Raw genomic sequence first — 22483 nt, 5'->3', positions numbered from 1 at the left:
CAGCTCATGACTGAGTTCTTCAGGTGTTGGCACACTATCAAGCTCATCCATGGTTGGTAAGCACTCCACAGCATTTAGTACATCCTGACTGACCTTGTGTTCTCTTGAATAGAGCTCAGAATAATGCTCCATTGAATGTTCCATTTGCTTTGGACAGTCTGTTATAATCTGCCAATGATAGTCTTCAGTATTTTTTTTTTTTTTCATGGGGCCAAAAGCCACTTTGATACCATCATACGTGCCCTTTATGTCACTGATAATGGCAGATGTCTGAATCCAGTTAAAGCCAAAAATTATTCAGTCAATGCCATGCAGTGCACTGGACTTCAGAGGCTGTCCTGAGAACTGTTACGTTTTCATTTATTGAGGTTTTGTAGGCAACAAAAGCTGGAGTGTCCACTCCAGGGCACATGCTTTGGCAGGTTAATTCTCATATTAATGTTGTAATTACGGTTAAGTTTAAGTATTGTTTCCATGTATACCACGGCTTCATCATGGTATTTGGTGAAAGTAATTTGCTTGAAGAGGAGATAAATAAAAATGTGATGACCTGTTAGAGGGGTTCATTTGAACTAGGTGTAAACATTTGTATCCAATTACTATAGTTTGCTTCCTTGATGAAAAATGGTTCATTCATGAAATACAAATTGTGTGGGAATTATAAGATCATTTGACATTCAAGATTTCTACAGCACTTGAATCTGTGTGAAAGATTCAAGTTATAAGGCACTTGATGGAAGTTAATTCTTTACATGAGACTCTTCAAAATGTGGATTGGAAGTCTTCTTAATCTTTCTCACTGAAAAATAAAATGTGGCACCATATTTGAAATCTCATAATCCTTGGTGTTGACATCAAGTTTTTTTTATCCCAAATTGTTTTTTGAATTAAAATTGAGGCAGTGAATCATGCCCCATCATGGTGACCATACTGTTGTTACTGGAACCATTTTGTATTGCTTTCATTTGTCTCATTTGTGTATATAGATAATAAAGACATGCATCACCATTTGGAGAAGGATCATGATGGCCTCATTATCATCCTCATCCTGATTAATAATATTTTTTTATGTAATGTTTTTGAGTTCTACTGTATGTCATAGCACTCTCTGCAGGCTCAGAACCCTGTTATTTATAGCAGAGTTTGTTTTGCAGTTGGAGAAGCAGAAGAGAACAAACCTCAGCAGAAGTCGCAGTTGGAGAGATGGGAAGAGTCACTGCTTCAATCCACCAGTCTCTCTCAGGTTTTCTTACATCTTTCCACACTGGAGAAGTCGGTGGCCTGGTCTAAGTCCACGCTTCATACACGCTGCAGGCTGTGCCGCAGGAAGGGTGATGCTGAAAAGATGCTGCTGTGCGATGGATGTGACAGGGGTCACCATATGTACTGCCTGAAGCCTCCTCTTAAGGTACAGTAAAAGCAACAATTTGAGAACTATTTTTCATTTGATTTTAATCATCACTAAAATTGAGGGTTCACACGTTCTTGCACTACCACAGATGTGGAAGATGGCTCGAGTGCTACCCTTGTCCAGGTTGCATCCAGGACTTTCTGGTGCACAATTCCTGCAAAATGTGAAAATATGTTGCAAAAAGTCATTATGCACTAAAATGTCACTAAAACTGGACATAGTTTGCAAGTTTATATAAATTACACACACATTTTTCTTGTATGCTGAAGTCAGTGCTGGCATTGTCTGGAAAAATTGATACTCCAATCAATGGTATAAGTGTTGGATGCTGAATTCTGATTGGCTGTCTTACCTATTCACCTGTGCATTCATTCTGCTCCAGATCTTTGTCATGTGACAGAATGAAGAACCCAAATTTTGTACCTTATTGAGTTTGCTGGGCTTGTTTGCTGATGATTGATTTGAATATTGGTCTAAATCAGGCATAGACAACCTCCAGGGCATGGGCCAGATAAATTGATTCAATTCCTGTCTTTAGCTCCACTTCTCATAGACCGAAAGAGTTTATGGGATGGCCTGTTTGTTGTCTGTTGTACATCTATCCACAAGTTTGTTATCAGTACTGTATGTAAACTATATGCAGGATTGCCATGAAACTTTAAACACATTGCTCCCAAGGTCTCCATGGTCCTATATGAAAATTGTGCCACTTAAATGTCTACTATGGCCACATATTATCATGCCTAGTTGTTTTTATATGAAAATGGTGCAAAAATGACCTCCATCATGGATGCCATGGCAGTCATCTTGAAAATCTATTATGCTACTCCAGACTGAAAAGTGATATAAAGAAAGGGTTTCACCAGAAGACTTCTAGTGGGTCCTAAATGAAAATGGTGACAATCAGACTTTCAACATGGATGCCATGGCAGCAATCTTGATAACCTTTTGTAGCTATTCCTGGACAGAAAGTCTTGTTGACATGGGGTTTTCAGCAGAAGAATTCTTATAATACCTGGTTGATCCTAAATGAAAACGGTTCAAATCTGGCATTCACTGTGGCCTTTTATAGGGCTCAGGAACTTGTTTTCCAGTCTTGGATACTAGATTTTTCATTTGACTGATACAAAAGTGACAGCAAGAATGTTAAGAACTATTGCTATAGTTCACCAGCTGTATATTCTTGAACAGTGTCTCCACATGAGCTTGGTTCTGTTTCTTGGTGCCTTACATAATGGTTTTCCAGAAGACACAACTTGACATTGCAGCTGTACTGCTGACAGGCCTAAGTCTGGAAAGGATATTTATCTACAAGAATTGCAGAAAAGACTAAAGGCTGAAAAGGAAAAGGGTGGAAGTGTGACCATCACCTTGCAAGTTTTTGAACTTGGTATAGAGGAAAAGGATATAAATACTTGGAAAACATAATCTGAATTAGAAATTTAGAAAAGATCTCATTAGAAGCTTGAAATAGAGAGATTTTCTCAGGAAAATGAATCTATTTTAACAACTTTCCAAGTATTTGGTCTTAGAGGACTCTCATTTCTGATAAGTAAATAAAGAAGGCATTGATGGACTTAAAACATTAATACAGCATCATTAGACAGATAAGAAATTGGCATTGTAGTCAGCAAAGCACTGATTCCAGAAAGTGAAACTTTAGCAGAGTACTGTTAAGTGAACAATCTTAATTTGGAGTCAAGATGTCCAAGAGACAATCCGTTTGAGCTTTGGAAAATTATACGTAACAACTATAAAGAAGTCTCAACTTGTTGAAGCTGGTTATGCTAGCTATACATATGTCCCTTCCTTCAGCAGACTGTAAAAGGGGATTTTTAACATAGAATCTTACTCATGCATGTACAATGAACAGAGTAAGCTCAGAAACAGTCAGCAATTTAATACTTATAAAACCACCAGGATTTAGATTGGAACAGTGCCCTAACAGAATAGAGCAGTAAGAAAGAGAGAATACTTAAGTGTCCTTGAATAATAAATTATGTTCAAATATCCACCTTTTTTTAATTCTTGCCCCTTATTTTGGTGACAAGTGGGATGGGATGTGAGATTCCCCCTTTGAATACGAACCTGGCAGCATTTCTGAAAGTCATATCAACATTGATTATTTTACCAGATGAATAATTATGATACATAGTTGGTCCTGAATGATAATGGTGTTGATCTGACCTCAGATATGAACATATTGAAAGTCACGTTACCAGTTCTCCTGAGTGGATTACCATACTGTCATGGGGTTTTCACTAAATGCCTAGATCCCCAACCAAGTCATACCAGAGACTTACAAAAATGGTACTAACAGCTGCCTCGCTTGGCATTCAGCATTAACAGGTTAGTGTTAGGACTGGTCAGCCTGGTGTCAGGATAATGTGACTGGGTGGGACATTATGCTACATGTCTGCGTCCCAGTACTAGGCATCACTATAAACTGCCACATTGCAGACATCATAGCAATATGACTGAAAAATTGTTAAAGCTATGTTAAAAATCAAAATTGCATCACATCATTTCACTGAATGCCTTTTTATGGTGTCTGGTTTTTCTTAAATGAAAACAATACTGATCTTACATCCAGTATGGCTGCCCCAGTAGCTAATTTGCGAATCTTATAGCTCAAGAATATCGGATATGGTTTCATTGCTCTGCAATTAAAAGGAAAATGGTCTCATTCATTCAACAGAGCATATTTTGTGTGGTACCTAGTTTGAAAACGTAAAATAATGGGCACATGAGAAGAAAACTAGGCTAGATGATGTATTTTTATCAAAGAAAGACAACTGAGTGAAAAAAACTGGTTTAGTTGCTCTACTGTTCCTAAATAATGCAATATTCAGAAAATGTACTGGGTATTTTTCAGCAGTATGCAATAATGTAATTGACTTTGCTTAATTAAGCTGCCATCTTTACAGTTTTGCTGGAACTAAATTCAAAGAGAGCCTCAGCTGACTGCTGTATTGAGTGTGGCATATATTCTGACCAAGGGATGGAAGTAAACTGCACAGCCCCAAATCTTTCATATTATAAGGCATTGTGACATCTGGGTCTATGCATTTTGTTAGGAGTAATCAGTAGAACATAGACCATAATCTACTGGTGTATTTTATAGTTGGACTTGACCTGTACATGAGTATGTATGGCAGCTTAAGATTGCAATGAGCATACTATACTTTGTACCAGGACTACATGTTTACATATCACAAAGGAACAATATTGACCAAGCACAGGTATAAGATGGTCCCATACATTAGGCATGTACTATTAAAAAATTCCCTATGCTTGGACACTGAACATAGCAGTGAAGAATAGTGCAATGTAAAGTAAAGCTTCACAAGCAGTGTCTCTCCTGATGAGACAGTTTGAAAATTTTGTATGTTGTACCCTTGGGTGGATTGATCAATTAAAAGTAAATTTATTACTTGCAATATCTCATAAATTACAACTTCAAATTTTCAGAATGTCCCTGAAGGAGACTGGTTTTGCCCAGCATGTCGACCCAAGGATGTGCATCGGAGTCCAAGAAAAGGCAGACGAAGAACATTCAGTGCAGAGGAATCCAGTGAAGAGGAAGATACCTCAGAGGAAGAGAAGGAAGAAGAAGATGGGTACAGTATAATTTTCACATGACCACATTCTTACTATTGGCACTAAGCCCATGTAGTTTCTAAAGCTTTGGAGAGGAAAAACATTTGACGTATACGAGAATTGAAATAGAAATTTCACAGAATTAAGAACAGCTGTTCAGTTTGCATGAGACATAAAAAAAGGTATTTCACTGAACTCCTGCATTATTTTTCAGTGGTGATGAAGAGGAGGAAGAGGAGGAGGAAGAAGAAGAGATAGAGAATGACAGTTTATGTGCTGTGTGCCAGAAAGGAGGCACTCTAATTCTTTGTGACAATTGCCCTCTTTCCTACCATCTGGCCTGTGCGAATCCACCACTAAAAAAGGTCCCCAAAGGAAAATGGTTATGTCATATATGTTCTGGCACAGATAAGAAAGCAGGAAAAATTGTCATTGCAGGTTAGATTTGAAAATAATAATAAATTAAACACCTTTTGTATATATCCATACTGACATCTGAAAATAGAAAGAAAATTTAATATGCCATAAATCCTTTAATAGATGATTCAGAAATTTATTTCTGCTATGTACCAAATGGAAATATCTGACATTTTGGTAGTATAGGAAGAAAAATGTATTTTTGATGTATGAAGGTGCTTGCAAGCCTGGTTGCTTTCGTTTATTTACCTTATTACTGCATTGATGCCATGTGATCGTTGATTTTATGTACGATATTGTCAGGACTTAATCTACATTTTTGTACAAATTTAAGTTGTGAGGTGTAAGCAACTGTCAGCAAGAATTATTGAATGATTGACATGCAATGCATATTCATTCTAATAGGGTTTAAACGTTATGGTTGATGTTTTGGATGGTAGTAGATACCGTATGTTCCCATTATCACAATATCACACTTTGCATGAACAGTCTGACAGTATATACAGTAAAACTTGATTTGAATAACCTCTGCAAGGAATGACCACCTGTCATTTTTTTATCAGAATCTTTTTGCACAGATTGATTTTATGATATAAATACACTGGTATGAGTGACCAATGACCATGATAATTAGGTCAAAAATGTTTCAACACTGTTGCAAACAAATGTATCTCAAAACCAGATACCAACACCATAGACTTTTATTTAATCCCTTGTAACCATGATTACAGAGTGGAGTCTTCAGGTTGAGTGGAGGTTGTTTCTTGACTTGAGATGCACGAAAAGAACGAGAAAATTTTCTTGGCTACTGATTTCCTTAAATGTAGAAAGTAGAGTTGTATGCTGTGGACTGTAAAGCAGTCATAAATACACCTCACAAACCATTTAGTGTAGTTTTATTGCTACATAACATTTTTCTTAGATGAATGCATGAAGGATATCAAAGAATTATGACTAAAGCATACAATATATGGATCCTTTTATATCTTAAACCCAGTTGAATTTCATTTTAAGTTCTCCCTTCTGCACAGACCAGTTATGAGGAACCACTTTTTGTTGGTAAAAGGGGTAGCCTCATGACTATTTTTACTTTATGTTTCTGGAATCATCCTGTTTTAAAATAATTTAATTCAGATGAATCATTCATTCTGAACAAAATTCTTCTACTTGAGATATTGTGTTTTTTTAAACTTTTCTTAAAAACCATTTTGCAAGTCTTAAAAATGCAGTTCAAACATGGACCGTTCTGGTGGCATAGTGGTTAGAGCATCCACCTCAGATGAGGGAGGTTGTGGGTTTGATCCCTGGCCAAGTCATACTAAAGACATAAAAATGGTACTAACAGCTGCCTCACTTGGCGTTCAGCATTAGAGGTTATTGTTAGGACTGGTCGTTCTGGCATCAGAATAATGTGACTTGATCGGACATCATGCTACATGTCTGCAGCATAATGCGCCAGTGCTAGACATCACTATGAAATAACACTGCAGACATCGTAGCGATATGACTGAAAAATTGTTAAAGCTACGTTAAAAATCAAAAACACACACAGAGTTCAAACATGCTTGAATTCAAGCTAAGACAGTGTGAAAATGAGACAAAATCAGTTCATCCTTTAAATTTTGATTTCATTTTTCTAAGCCATTTTGATATTGACTTGTTTTGTTAAATAGTTTTATATTAAGGTTGTACAACTAATTTACAATGCAAAAAGCATATGTTCACTTGCAGACATTGTAGCGATATGACTGAATTTTTGTTTAAAGCTATGTTAAAAATGCAGATCACATCACAGAGTCATAGTCCAAGACTTGTGGGATGATATCATCCCAGCCAGCCTGGATCAGCTGCCTTGTCATCCTTGGCTCCCATTTCCTTGTTATGATATAGCCAATAATGTATTGAAAGTGTTGTTCAAACCTTGCCAGCAACTGACAATAATTCCTTTTTTTTCTTCTTTGCACTTTAAAATGAAATAAAACCTCCATCATGACTGTAAGAATCTTTTTATTTCTGTCACAGGGAATTCCAAGAAGGGAAAGACGGCACTTGATCGCTCGTCTGCTAAAAGCACTCCGAGGAGTAGTCCTCTGACACTCAAAACCGAAAGAGGAAAAAAACGAGCTGTAAATTCTGATTCTGAAGATGAGAAACCAAAATTGAAGAAATCCTCAAAATCAGCTTCAAAACTACCTCGTGAAAATGGTATGTTGTCAACAAATATTAGTAAATTGTACACACATAAAAATACAGTTTGCTAGTATGTGCTATCACAATGAACAAGGAAATCTTGCTTGCAGTTTTTATGTGGATGTTTACAAGACAGTGTAACAGGGTCTACCAATTTTCATGCATGTCACAGTTGCTACATACAATAAATGTAAAGATCTGTATGTAAACAATAAAACCCATTAAAACTTAATTACATGTATTGACTAAAGTGTAATATATGAAGAGATTGATAAGAACTACCATAAACAGACTTTAAAATATAAATGAATTCACAGTAAATACACAATTTTTTTGTTATAATTTAATTTACAGTAGTGTTAGCTGCTACTGCAGTGAGTACCTGAATACAAATTGGTTACATTTTTGACATGACTTCAGATCTACGAGTAGCTAATAGAAACAAAATATAACTCCTACTGACAATTTAGAAGTTGTGTTGCTTATGATTTTCTTCTCATTCAGGTTAAATTTGCCTTATGGAAACCACGGGGGGAGGGGGGGCACTTTTTTTATTATTACATGACCATTTAATCTTACATGCTGGATCTGATGTTCAAACCATGTTTTGTATCTCACACCCAGGTTTGAACTACTTATTGCTCTTCCTTGACTTCCATGCATAGATATTTTTATATGTAGTGAATCAAACTTTAAAAAATCCCAATTCAATTTGAATTTCATTTGTTCAGTAAATCTTAAAATATTTAGAAAGTGTAAAAGATGTGGTATTTAAAAATTACAAAAACCATATTGTTTTATTTTCAGTTTGGAGGGAAAAAGTTGTTTGATATAGCTAATGAATACATCTCATTCTGATGATTTCACTGTATCCTTATGCCATATCAGATTTGTTCTTTCCACTGACCTGGAAGAAAACGCATGTGCAGTTTTGTGTATTATATGATGATGCATATATTAAGCCTGCTTTTAAATCCAACTACAGGGGCCCACATGGCCGAGTGGTCCAAAGTGCTTACTTTGCTGAACACTGGCATATCACCTCTGTCTGAGTGGGAATGTGAGAAAGCTGCCAGTAGCTTCAAATGACTGGTTGTCCATTGTCTGTCGATCTGTTTGCAAAAAGTTTGTTACCACAATCCCTCCTAACTTCCTGGGGAAAGGTACTTTCAAATTCAACCAACCCACAGCAGAAGCAATTTTAAAAAATTATGATCCACTATCAGATCTGTTTTAATCGAAAAACACTGCCCCCTACAGAAGCATATTTTTTTTGTACATAATTTCTGGCTATGGGTTGGGGGCAGCAGCAGCAATTTTAATATTGGGTTGTGGATAGGAGCGATTTAAATGACAGCTGACTGGAGGTAATCTACTAAATTCTCATGGATCATATAATCTACAGCATATATTTATTTGTATTCACTCATTATCATCATTCTTTTGTCCTTTTGTTTGTTTGTCTGTCAGCCATGTATGTCTCTGATACTGTGAACTCAAAATTTTCTTGGTGGCTTATTATTTGTTGAAGTCATTGGTCAGAACCTTAATGCCAACTAATTTAATGTCCATGAATATATATTTTCTAGTAGGCATTTCTGTTCTAATACCGAAATCATGAATTTGTATCCTTACTAAACTGTGTGTTTACTAAAGTGATCACTATGTTTTGCTATTTTTCTTTGTTCTCAGGCATGCTGCTTTGGATTTGAATAATAGTTTAACCTTGTATTGCTTTAAATGTGTGGTCAGATTCTATGATTCCTTGCTATAATTTTTTTCAATAAATGTTTTAATAAACTTATAATACATGATTTATCAGAAAAAAACATTAATGCCTGTGGAAGTGATGTCACATATTTTCTACATACTTTTGCATTATTTCATTTCTTGTTAGAACATATATTTCAGTTACCGAACTCTTATTTTTATGCCTTGTGCAAGACTAATATAAGTTTTTTAAAAAACCCAGAAATATAGCAAGTTTTAAATTAGATTTTAAAAAATGGATGGCAGTCAAGGAATCATATTTTCTCAGAGTACTTGTAAAGTCAAAGTCATTGCAGTTAACTGTATTGTCAACATCATCATCATCATCACTGATGACCCAGCAGTAACATTCTGCACTTTCAATCCAGTTGTCATAGGTTCTATCTCCCACTTCTGGTCTTTCATATGAGACTTATACCTTATACAGATCTGAGGGGCTTCAATGGCCGAGTGGTACACGATGCTTGTCATGTGATTACTTGCCTCCAGTGTGTACATGAGAATGTTGCCAGTTACTTGTGGAAGGTCAGAGGTTCTACATAAGTGGTGTTTGGTGTCTCAAAAGTACCTGGATTTTCTTTAGTGGTAAAATAGGTTGCCATATATAGATTCCCTTGATCTGAAAATGGTGTAAAGGCCATAATGATCTAACGAAACCTGAAGTCTCGTGTCTAAATGACTTCGGCTGTTGGAAATAGACATCAAAACAAGAGAGGCTCCATGTGCCCAAGTGTACCAAGGTGCTTGCTTTTACAGATCACTTGCACACCTCACAGAGTGAGTTTTTGTCACAGATCAACCAATTTGGGTCGTTGGTCTATCAGGGTTCTTTCTCCACCTAATATATTGGCTGCCTTGTATAGCCTATCATGTACTGAAACGTCCCCCACAAAAAAAACTCCCAAACCAAACGAAACTAAATCAACCAACTAAACAATAGTCGCAGCAGCAGCAAAGGTGCTAGTCCATCATTTTTGCCACAACTGTACGAGTTTATCAATTTTGACTTTAGTAAATTTTTTAGACCTTTGAATATCGTCAATTATGCCTTTCTGACAGTTACGTAAAAGTCATCATCAGTTGATACAAATGGATTTTTCATGATGAGCATATGAGATGGAGAAGTTTTGAGCAATCCTGCATCACATGCTGCCAAAATGTTTACCTTTTAGCTCACTTAAAGTTTCTCTAGCAATGTCCATTATTCCAACCAGAACTGTTATAATGTAGTCAAGCTATATTCACCGATATCTGGAGATGTGCATGTGTAATAAATATTTTTAGCAGAGAGTATGCATATGAATTGCACAACAACCAGAATCAACCAACCAAGAAATGAAATTATTCACATCTCTGAGGCAGAAGTACAGTGTAAAATCATAATCTGCCAAAAGATTTTTCAATGTTTAAATTTGCCCCCCAAAAATTCCAACCATACTGATTCATTGGACATAATCACCAGAATGGACAGGAACAGACCAGAACAGATACAACCAGAAGGTTAAAATCAATTTGATACATCTTTTAAGTAGCTAATTTCACATTGGTTTAGTTAACTATTCACCCATTATTGTCTTCCCTTTGATGTAATTTCTTACTGAAGCTGAGAAAATAATGTAGACACATCAAAAAAGAGGCACACTTCTATACATTATTGTTGTTATTAAACTTCTCCATTCCAGCCTATTCTTATGATCTTGTTCCCCCACATATGGTTTGTCTTGTTTATGATATGTATCTAAATTTGTCACTTACTTTTCTTGCCACTATGCTATTTGTTTGAATATATGTATCGTGTGAAATGCAATGGTGAGACTAAATCCAAGATAGAAAACCTCTTCATTTTTTTATGTATTCTGCTTAGATTCCATGTTTCTGCACAAGACTCAAGAGTTCAGGACTCACTGTGCTAATTCAGTTCCCATTGTAAACCTGTGCAAACACCATGATATTAAAATACAATAACTTAAAATTTCAGAGTGCTCGTGATCAAATTTGTATCAGTATAGACACATCTATGATGACAACTTCTGTGAAAAGAAAACCATAACAGCCACACTGTTTTCTGGATCTAAACAAGTTAATGACATTGCTTCAAAATGTTGTGTACTAGATAATAATAATCCAATTTGTAATACAAATACCAAATGATGGCTTAAAAATAACTGCCAAAAGGTCTGCAGAAAATATCACCCTGCTCAAAACATATATAGGAATAATCAAACATAAACAGGACAAACTTTATCCATCTTGCTTTTGAGTTTGCACGGATCAGTCAGTCCCTTATGTTGAATGTCGTTTAATTTGTGCACATAGATAGTATGTACTTCATTTGGTAATACATCTGCATGATATGAAAGTTAGTCTCGTTATTCTTTTGTAGCCATAGTGGTTCTGCCAACTAGAGATCTACACACACTTAATTATGTTGTATGAGGATTCTCTGATGTTCCCTATGAGCATTAATCTGTTGATTGTTTCTGAATTTAATATGATCCTCCTCCTCTGTGTACAAATAGTTTTCTGTGCTGAGAACTCCATTTCATTGTCTGCTGTCTGAAAAGGCATATGATATGCATAACTAGCTTGAACAAGTTACTGTTTTTTATGGTTGTGCAATTTTCGACATCTCACATGTATGGTTCCACAGGTATTCTCTCTTGGATATCTCTGTTCCCAAAAAATGTTTTCACAAACATGAACTCTGCCAAAGTGTCACTTTCTTGAATCAGTGCTTTGCTGCCTCTTATGCCAGATTTTTCCTCTTTCATAATGCTGTATTAGAATTTTAAGTCCAACATTCCCATCGTTTGCTTGATCAGACATGGGTATCTTGAATATGCTCTTTTGATCCTTATTCAGTTTATCTGAGCGCTCAACTTAAGTTAGCACAAAATTTCAGTGCAGAATGTCTGGAGAAAAGAAATTAAAATTGCACTGAATTTTTAAATTGCATGTATTTAGGATTGGTAGTTTTGAAATAATGCTGCATAGTAGGTTAGTTCATCCAACACGTACATCGGACTTGCACTCTACGTCAATTTCGGGCTCAAAATCACACACTGGTGTTTCCACTGACATTTTCCCAATGTCCAATGGACTGATATACATGAAATTCATTGTCATCATCATTCACCAGCCAGTATTTGGTGACTGAAAGCGTCACTAGACAAACCCTGTTGTGATTCAGCCATTTTGCTTTCCTGACTGGCCCTTATTTGAAACGCGCATTTGTAAAACTACCATGATGAAAGTAAGGTTAAAACCACCATAAAATGCTTGTTTCAGGACTGACTGAACCAATCAAATTTAGTTTAACAGCCATTCAAGCGCTGCGAGATCACTACTGGCAGCACGAATTATGTTGCGACATGCTCTTTTAAAGTTAAAAGTTGAATAAAAATTGCATACTGCTCAAAGCACATTTTATATTCGCAATGTTGATGTAATTTACAGAATGTAATTGTATATTACTGCTTTAAAAGTATGTAAATTCATACAAATTTGGTGCGCTCATGTGTACTGGCATCATATCTGATCCAGTGTTTTATTCAGTGAGTTAGATTGGCCAACAAATAGGTGTCCGGTTTTTTTATTTTTATTTTCTGAAAGCTGTCAGAAAAAAAGAAAAAAAAGCGGAGACATACTTGTTGGTCTAGTGAGTTAGACCACTAGGAGGGGGTTAGATGTGAATTTAAATATATACACAGTTCCCATGCTACCAGGAAATAGGGGAAAATGTAGGAAGAAATGATATAAAAAATTCCACCCATGAAAAGTCCTTGAATTTTGCAAATATTGATGAAAGTTGGGAAAAAACCCGGGAATTTTCTGCCACCACATGATGTCCGAGACAATCACATAATTGAATTGTAACTAAACTGATTGTGAGTTAAATTTATCGAGTTCTAACCAGAATGTTCGGAGGGTGCAGTATGGATCATTTGGTTGCTTGCAATAAACATACCATATATGCTGATTCAATCCAAATGCCCAGTGGATTAGATGATTCGTCTAGTGGACTTTTATTTTCAAAGTCTGCTCGATAGCCATATCTTTCCTTACATGGAAGGTATGAAAACCAGTCTAGTATCACAAGAGGCCAACATGGTGGTGGCAAAGTGTAGCCACTTACTGGATGGCCTAGATCAGGTGGTACATGCATGAAATCGATATGAAAATTACTTATTTTCTCAGAAATTGTGAGTATTAAAATTGTTATGTCTTTAATCTGCTAAAAGACAAGATAAAACTATGTCATTGATTAAATGTGACCTGGTACTCGCGATTTGCATTGCTAGTTGCACGAGTACACAAATCTAACAACCCACATTTTGAAATGTTGTAGAGAACAGTATAAAAAAAATATTAAATGAAAGATACTGATTGTAATAAAAAATACCAAAATGAAAGAACACAGAATTCTCCATATTTATGTATTCTGAGAACAACTTCTGGAGTTTGTTGTATCACGTGACTACCATGTTGACATGTGCTCTCTGCTTGATAAATCAGACTGGCCAGATTGCTGGTTTTTACAAAAAGTATCTGACTTTATTTAATATATTTGAATTTCTGTACAGCAACATTATAAAGGAGTTTGTTGTTGATATCACGTAACTATTGGACTTGTGATTGTCAGGAATATGATATGTATTTACTGTACAACATGATTCTCTTATATTTGAAGTTCCTACTGTACTTATTTACATTAACAAAGAGCTCTTTAATGATTTGATTTCTTTACAGGTGAGGATAGTTACCCAAAACATTTGACCAGCAGTTCTAGGGGAAATACCAAAGTCCAGCAGCTTAAAATGTTTGAAGAGGTGGTGATGGAACTGATAAACCATGAAGATTCTTGGCCATTTCTCAAACCCGTTGACAAAAAACTAGTAAGTGTCATACGGAATATGTTAGTGGTAAATTTTGATGCATGCTTCTAAGAAGAAATTTTTGTAAACAATTTAAACTCAAGGCTAGTCTTTTGTTAAATGAAAGCAGAATAAAAAAAAGAATATTTCTTTGTTGACAACAAATGAATAGAGTTTAGGGTCAGGACATTAGGAAAAATATTTTGCAAAATTCATCCTAAAAGTTCCATCTGTAATGAAATTCTTGATATCTGCTAATTGATCAAAACATAATTACTTGCTGTATATCAGACCTGTTTACCCGTCCGTAATTTACCGTATTTGTATGGAATAACCTCCATTGGTATGGTCAATGATTTGAAAATAAGATTTGAGGATGCATTTATTTATTAATTTTTTAAAATTAATTTTAAAGTGTTTTTATTTCGTTTTGTTTTGCCATATCGTCTCTTCACTCCACGTCTGTGTCCACAATCTGTGCCACATCACTAATTTTAACATTATCAACATCCAGTTGTTTAAATAAAGAAAATTGTTGCTGATAAGAAAGTTTCAGCATGAAACTGATCATGAAAATGGAGCAGCATTTTCTACCAGTCTATAATACTCTTTGGCCATGCCTTAAACCATCGTCTAAAGGAGAACTTAGACTTTTCCTGTGCACATGGTGGAAGGAATGACTGTTCACAGCACATGGAATCAGAAAATGATGCAAAATTGGAATCATTAGTGAAGGGAAATATAAATGTTTTGTCAATGATGAAGGGAAAGCAAGTCAGTGATCAACACATATTTCAAAGGCAAATAACACGGGCTGAGGCGATTCAATGGGAGTTGATTGTAAATATGAATTTGTCATTGAGCACAGCTGACAAGTTAATAGTCCTACATGTAAGACCTTGACGCTGATATTTATGTTGAGGGTATCAGAAAAATACTAAAACAAAAACAATATGTGCTATGTCTTACGTTGTAGAACTAACAAGTTAACAGAAGCAATGTTCCCACATTCCAAAATTACAGAAGGTATTTAGAAGCAATCCATTACTGTATATGTTAACAAAGCTGATACATTCACCTATCTAGATGAACTTATTATTTTCTGAGAGGATGGGTGGTGGTAACAATTTCTGTCATAATGTTTTGTATTAAGTCTTCCTTAACCATGTAAAATGTAGAGATTTGGCTTTATTTTAAATGTTATGGATATGTATGAGAAAACATTTTCTAGAGAAAGTAACAGAGGTAAATAACAGCATGAATTTGGGTGTATGGAGGTAGTCCTTTGTGGGTTTTTATCACTGTAATATAGACATGTTTTAAGTCAATGGTCAATATCTGCAGATTTTGCCTAGAAGACAGAGTTGCCTCTAAATATCAGTGTCTTTACAAACAAGGAGTTATTTGCAGAATATTGTACCGTCACTATGTCCAGTAGTACATAATGGTAATTATAGTGTATTTATAGTGCCTACTATTTGTGCCCTGTTTCACAGGTGACTTGTGCTGTGTTAAGATGCTAGAACACTGAATGAAAATACAGACTGCCTTCTAAAAGTACTGACAGGCAGTGCTTAAAATACTGACAAGAAAATGTATGGGTAAACAGGTCGGGTATATACTTGTTTATAAGCTGAGTACAACTGCAGACAACAGAGATCATGATCTGCAGTCGGATAATCTGGGTCTAATCTATGTTGGTTGTTCTGCTGATTATTCCTAACAAACTGCATAGACCCTGATCTGCCAGTGCATTATGCAATGGCAGATCTAGGTCTGTGTAATTTGCATTTGGAAGGACTTTTATGCAAATATGTGTGGTTGTAAACATGCTACATCTCTAGATTTCATGTTTGTTTTAAAATGAGAAAAAGAAAACCACATTTGAAGAGAATGATGCCAGTAAATCAATTTTCTAAAGACTGTTCAGTTGAAATTTATCATTACTGCAGAGCATGTCAGAATAGTATGTTTGCAAAAGTGATGACAAAAATACTTTGTTAAAAAAAAGGGGGGGGGGGTAAGAGTGATTTTTTTTTTTCTTCTGAAAAAGTACTTTGAAAAGCTTTTAAAACTTTCTGAATTGAAATTGTCTTGTTCATTTCAGGTACCAGATTATTATGATATCATTGAGAAACCCATGGATTTCTCCACCATCCGTAACAAGATTAACAAATTTCAATACAATGATCATGAGGAACTTGAGGCAGATGTGAGGCTGATTTTCCAAAATTGCGTAGAGTACAACAAACGTGCAACGGTAGAGTTCAAATGTGGGACAAATTTAAGCAAACTGTTTGATAGGAGGTTGAAAGAGGTTACAAGTCTGGATTCTTCAGCACCACCCAGCAAGCGAGCAAGAACAAAATGATGACTACATATCGTTTAACTAGGTGGTTCTATTTAAAGCAAAGTTTATATTTATGTTCTTTTGGATTTTGATCATTTATTTGTTATTTTATTGTGGACATGGATGTGCATGTAAAGTCATTTTTGTGTTTTTATACAAATAAGGGAGCATAATCATTTCATTTGTCACATGGTTATCATTGAAAGCAATGTCTTTAAACTAATTTATCAAGAGTATACATTACCTCAATTATTCAAATAGAGTTTTGTTCAGATAGTTTTGCTGTGTAATTTGTGGTTGATATTACATGCCTTATGTTTGTTTTTTAATCTAATTTTGAAACTCGATATCACTGTAAATACTTGTTCAAATTTGAGATACTATTAATAAACTGGAGATGTTTTGAAAGAAGTTACACATTTTTTCATTAGATGTTATTTCAGTGTTAAAACAGTTTAGTGTGTTTGTCTTTGCTTTGTAATAGACACAGGTTATAATAGTTAACTGTGTTGCTGTTGATGTCAGTACCAAATGTAACTTAATCTTGTAAATAAACTGGCTGGAATTAGGAACATAAAATATACATTCTCCTCATTGCAGGTATCTTACACAGCTTCATTTTTCTGCCTTAGATAAGCACTTATGTCTGTGTCTTAGTGGTACCATACATACTCGCTTGCAAGTCAAGCCCAACTGCAAACTGTACAGACCCAAATCTGCCATCAAATAATGTGCCTGCAGTTCTGGGTCTGTACAGTTAGTAGTAATCAGTAGAACAAACAAGAAAGACCCTGATCTGCAGGTACATTATGCTATGGCAGATCAGGATCTTTGTTGTTTGCAGATTTGCTCTACTTACAAATGGTTTTATGTGGTAGATTTCTCAGTTGTTACTTTGATGTAGAAATTCATATGGAATTCATAAATGTGGACAGATTTTATTTATGAACAAGATTTTAAAAAATTTAATACTAGACTGACTTTTTTAATCTGACTATCCTTTTGATTCTCATTTCTGTGTATATAATGCGAGTCATTGTCATATGGGCAGGGTTATAGTGATTCTTTGATGCTTTTACTAAATTGGAAGAAGAGTTTAACTCTTTCCAGGCTTATAAGTGGCTTACAAGACTAGATTGTATCATTATTTCCATGGCATCAAGCTACTGAGAGCTCAAAATTGTCCATTATTGTGATGCAAGCCCATAGCAGTTAACCTCCAGGTAAAATTATAAACATGTGGAGATGGGTTGACTGGAGCAATAGAAATTAAGTGCTCTGATTCAGGGTATAGCAACATTGAGCCCATAGTAGTTAACCTCCAGGTAAAATTATAAACATGTGGAGATGGGTTGACTGGAGCAATAGAAACAATAGAAATTAAGTGCTCTGATTCAGGGTATAGCAACATTGAACGGCGGGTGGGGGGCTCAGAACGTTCTAATATGATGTTGACAATGCCAGGTTAGACGTCCTTTTTAAACTTTATTAAGAGACCAATTAACATTTTTTAAAAACCTGTATAAAACTGAGTTGCCATTCACCAGCTGAGCTTTAATTTGACTGATGTGGCACATTTTGGAATAAATAGCAACCTACTTGTTTAACTTTGAATTCCAAATAAATTATCTCATCTCCGTATGGTAATTAGATACCATTTTGTGTGACAATTCCAAAGTGAAATTACCTTATATGAATTCCTAAGGCATGGTTTGATTCATCCATTGTTTTTTTTTCAGAATAATGAAAAGGATGTTTATCTTATACAGAAAAAAGCAGGCAAAATATACATGCCATATATTTAGGTACAGTGGTATTTTCCGTTTTTTTTATGATTCAGTGGACTTTTGCATACTACTTACATTACATTGTTGTTTAATAGTTGTCACAGATACCCTTATTTTCAAAACAATATTATTTTGACAATGGTATAAATTTTCCATGCTGGCTAGAGGCCTTATTTATTTTGCTAAGTTGTTTTATCAAACTGGATTTGTTTGATAAATGTAATCAGCCATTATGTTAAAGATCATTTACAAGTGTCATGTCCCCAGGTCGCCAATTCATCTGATATTGTTTCAAGAATAAAACTTTTTTGAAATGTTTAAATTCTAGGTTACAGAAGAAAATAACTATATGGCTCAGTGGTCAATGATCAGTCCCATGTCTTTTACGGATATACAGGTTCTTTCCATACAGAATCTTTTGTTGCTTCGATTGTATTTCACCTAAATTTGCTTTAAAATTATATATCAACAAGATTTAAAACTTTATAGATTTGCATTAATATATTTTATGCATGTTTTTGGACAGCAAACAGTAATGAAGGGGAGGGTGAAGTGTCCCAAAAATATCTACTTGATGTCCATAAAACAAGGGGGGGGGGCAACAACTCACTGGAATTAGTACTTATGATAATGTGCTACCCACGAAGTAAAATATTTTCAATTATTATTTTATGTAACATAATGAATGAAAAGCACATTAATTGCCTAGTATTAAGCTCACCTGGTTGAAAGGTTTAATGAGTTTATGCCATTGCCATGTGTCGATTGTCCATCATCTGTCTGTTTGCCCATCAGAAAATATTCTTGTTACTAATCAGGAAGCCTTGTGTTAGGTTTATGTCAGAGTGGTCCAACTACAGGCTTGCAGGACATTTTTTTGTGGCCTGCACTCGTACGGAAAGTATTTTCTTTAATTATGGTATAATTACTATACATCATGTATGGCCCACAAACTTTACATTTTTGGTCCATGGTGTTGAAGATGTTTTACCACCCTGGTTTATATCATCTGTACTGTGAGGTCTATGCATATTAATACGGTGATCTTGCATCTGATTGGTTGAGCTTGTTACAACTCTGGAGGATATGTTTCAGAGCATATTTTGATCAGAATTGGAATAAATGGTTGTATCATCAAGATCTCAGAACAGTTTAATAAAAAGTGAGGTCCCAAGCATATTAATATGGCAGTTTTGCATTTGATAGGTTGAGCTGGAGAACACCATGGAGTCTGTATTTATGAGCTTTGATCAGACTAGGAATGCATGCTTATGCTTTCAAGATTTTGGATAAGTTTGATCATGAGCAAGACACAAAAATACAAGTGAGGTAATCTTTTATCTGATTGACTGCTTGTTACTTTATTGGGATTCATATTTTTGGTCTCACTTCAATCAAACATGGCCTGGTATTATCAAGGCCTTAGGAATTTTCAGTAATGAGCAAGATCTGTGCAAATTGAAAGGTGTGGTCATGCATCAGATTGGTTGAGCTTGTTACCACTGATAATTGGTTTATATCATCAGGATCTCAGATGAGAGCAAGATCCATACATATAATGATTATCAAGGCTGGTTTGATGGTGGGACCAAACCCACAACTTTTCTGGTCACGAGTTAGTGCCTTGATCACTGGGCCACCACAGCTCCCTTGGGTGGGGATCTTAATGTTTTCAAGGTTATTTATCCAGGGGTGGGCTAAATGGGGATAAGTACAGAGCCAGTAATCCATGGTAACTGCAGATTGGCTCCCTATTTAATGCCAAGTATTGGGGCTTTGGACAGTGTTTAAGTTACAAGTCACTGTCTTTTTCCCTGGAGGCTGTGAGAGATCCAGGGGAGAATACTTGTATAAATGATTTGTCTTTTCTATTTTGAGAAAGTGATTGAATGTATGTATGTATCCACAACCCACAGAAACATTTATTAGAATAGTGACACATGTGTTCTTCTTTCCTAAAATCTCCCACTATCAAACTTGGCTATATCATTAGTGGCCTTAAAAACCTATCTTACACATGCACTTGGATTTTCATTATGTAGAAAGAAAAGAAAGGAAACAAACTAAGATTTCTGAATGAATAATGGTTTTTTGGTATTCTACACATAAATAATGCATGTATTTTTGTTATGGAGAGGTGAATTACATGTATGATGGTATGTCATAAATGACATGTAATAGGCTTCTTAAGGACATGTGTTGTACATAAACTTGGGCAACTAATGATATGCAATCAGTTATAGAGTCAGGTTAGTATGTTATGGTTTTGAAATAAACATGACCAACTGTTGCTCTTTGTTCTCTTTCTTGCTTTTTTAGTTCATTTCTTTGTCAAATAAAGAACTGATTTGTTAGCTACAGGACAATAACTACTCTTAGTCTTCTGTTCATAATGCTGCCAGCAAGGGTAGCTCTATGTTTTGCTTGAGATATCTTTGAACTGATACTGATGAATGAGATGAAATGTTTTTTTCTCTCACCAGACCAGATGAGCTTATGGGATGGTCTCATACCTATAGTCTGTTGTCCTCCCATCCATTGTCTTTACCTATAGTCCACTGTGCTTCCATCCATTATGGGATGGTCTCTTACCTATATTCCATTGTGCTTCCATCCATTAGTACAAGTTTGTTATCTTTGCTACTCATAAAGTTCTTGGAGGAGTGCCATGACACTTTGCACATACATTCAGCCCATGGTCTAGTTGATTCTAAATGAAAAATTATGCCGCTTGGATATCCAATCTGATGTCCAATACGGCTGGAAATGGCTGACTTGAAAATCTTGTTACTGCTGCTCCTCCTGAATAGAAAGTCATTTTGACACAGTTTCACCAGGATATCTCTCAGGGTTATTCCATTTAAACATACATGGTACCCAGTTGCAGTTTTAAAAAAATATGTTAGGGTACTTTGACTGCAGAGAGTTCATATTAAAACGAAAAGAAAATTCTAAATTGCATCTGTGGATAGTTATATCACATTAAAAGTGAATTCCCATGGGCCCATGTATGTTTTACTGGAACATCCCTTACGATGTCAGGTCCTAAAGAAAATTGTTTAGATCTGATCTCCATTATGGACTTAGGGTACTAATTCAGTTCCCAAAGTAAACCTATGCAAACACTATGATATTAACAATTCAGTAACTTTTATTTTTTTGAGTGCTTATAATCAAACCTATATATGTCAGTATAGATGCATCCAGGATGACAGCTTATATGGGGACCCCGAGTGGCCAAGTGGTCTAAAGTGCTCACTGTTCTGGATTACTGCCATCTCACCTCTGTCTGTGTGAGTTCGAAACTCAGGCTTGGCTAATGTGGGTACGTGAGAAAGCCTGCCAGTAGCTTCTTGTGGGTCAGTGGTTCTTTTGGGGTTTTCCAGGGTTCTTCCTCCACCAGTTATACTGGCCACCATGTATAGCATATCTTGTGTTGAAAAATGTCGTTAAACCCGAAAACAACAACAATGACAGCTTCTATGCAGAGAAAACCACATGAACCATGGCATTTTCTGGATCTATATGTTTGAATTGAAATGTGCTTTCAATTCCGCACCAAACATTCAGGTGCTAATTTCAGTAAAGAGTGTTCCAAACTTAAGTCTGCTCAAGGACTGAAATTCCATCAATAAAAGAATGTCTCTATTTTTTTAAGTTAGAGCTAGGATAATCTCTCAAAAGATTCTTTTTACAAAAATATATTTTTCATTATCAACCAGTCCTGGCCTGCCAAATCCATACATACTCTATTATATCTTCACCCATTTCCAGACTGGATCCGACTTTTCTATACAATTAGTACCATGAGTCCTATATCCAACCTTGATTTATTTGATAGACCTAAACAATGAACATAGTTCTGCTTGTCAAAGATTACATTAGTAAATATTAAATCATATTGCAAGTTCATGTTCACCAATATAGCAATGATACATTTCAGGAAGCAGTTAAGTATTTGAAGTTTAAGAAAAGAAAAAAAAATCAAAATAAAGCTGTCCAATCAAGAGTCACCTTTTTTATTATCAGCATTAATTTCTCTTCAATTTAAGGCTGAAATATATTACAGACCTTGTCATATTAT

At 35.4% G+C, this 22483-nt stretch overlaps 1 protein-coding gene across 2 annotated transcripts in view; it reads left to right on the top strand.

The window, feature by feature from the left end:
* Positions 1–20689, top strand: part of LOC149804678 (bromodomain adjacent to zinc finger domain protein 1A-like) — a 95091-nt gene extending 74402 nt beyond the window's left edge. The window contains exons 19-25 of one of the 2 annotated variants that reach the window (XR_016416440.1): positions 1155–1408; positions 4883–5031; positions 5226–5449; positions 7451–7633; positions 14138–14283; positions 16370–17835; positions 17938–20689. Coding sequence is in view for 1 of the 2 variants with exons in the window: in XM_089942940.1 (XP_089799066.1) it covers positions 1155–1408; positions 4883–5031; positions 5226–5449; positions 7451–7633; positions 14138–14283; positions 16370–16633 (1220 nt within the window). In the remaining variant the exon portion in view is untranslated. Of the gene's footprint in view, positions 1–1154; positions 1409–4882; positions 5032–5225; positions 5450–7450; positions 7634–14137; positions 14284–16369 lie in introns of both variants that reach the window. The other variant, XM_089942940.1, reaches the window with a different exon arrangement.
* Positions 20690–22483: the final 1794 nt, after the last annotated feature.

The sequence above is a fragment of the Sinohyriopsis cumingii genome, chromosome 2 (assembly GCF_028554795.1).
Source record: "Sinohyriopsis cumingii isolate HCF-2022 chromosome 2, ASM2855479v2, whole genome shotgun sequence".
NCBI lineage: Eukaryota > Metazoa > Mollusca > Bivalvia > Unionida > Unionidae > Sinohyriopsis > Sinohyriopsis cumingii.
This window is presented reverse-complemented; position numbering and strand designations above follow the sequence as displayed.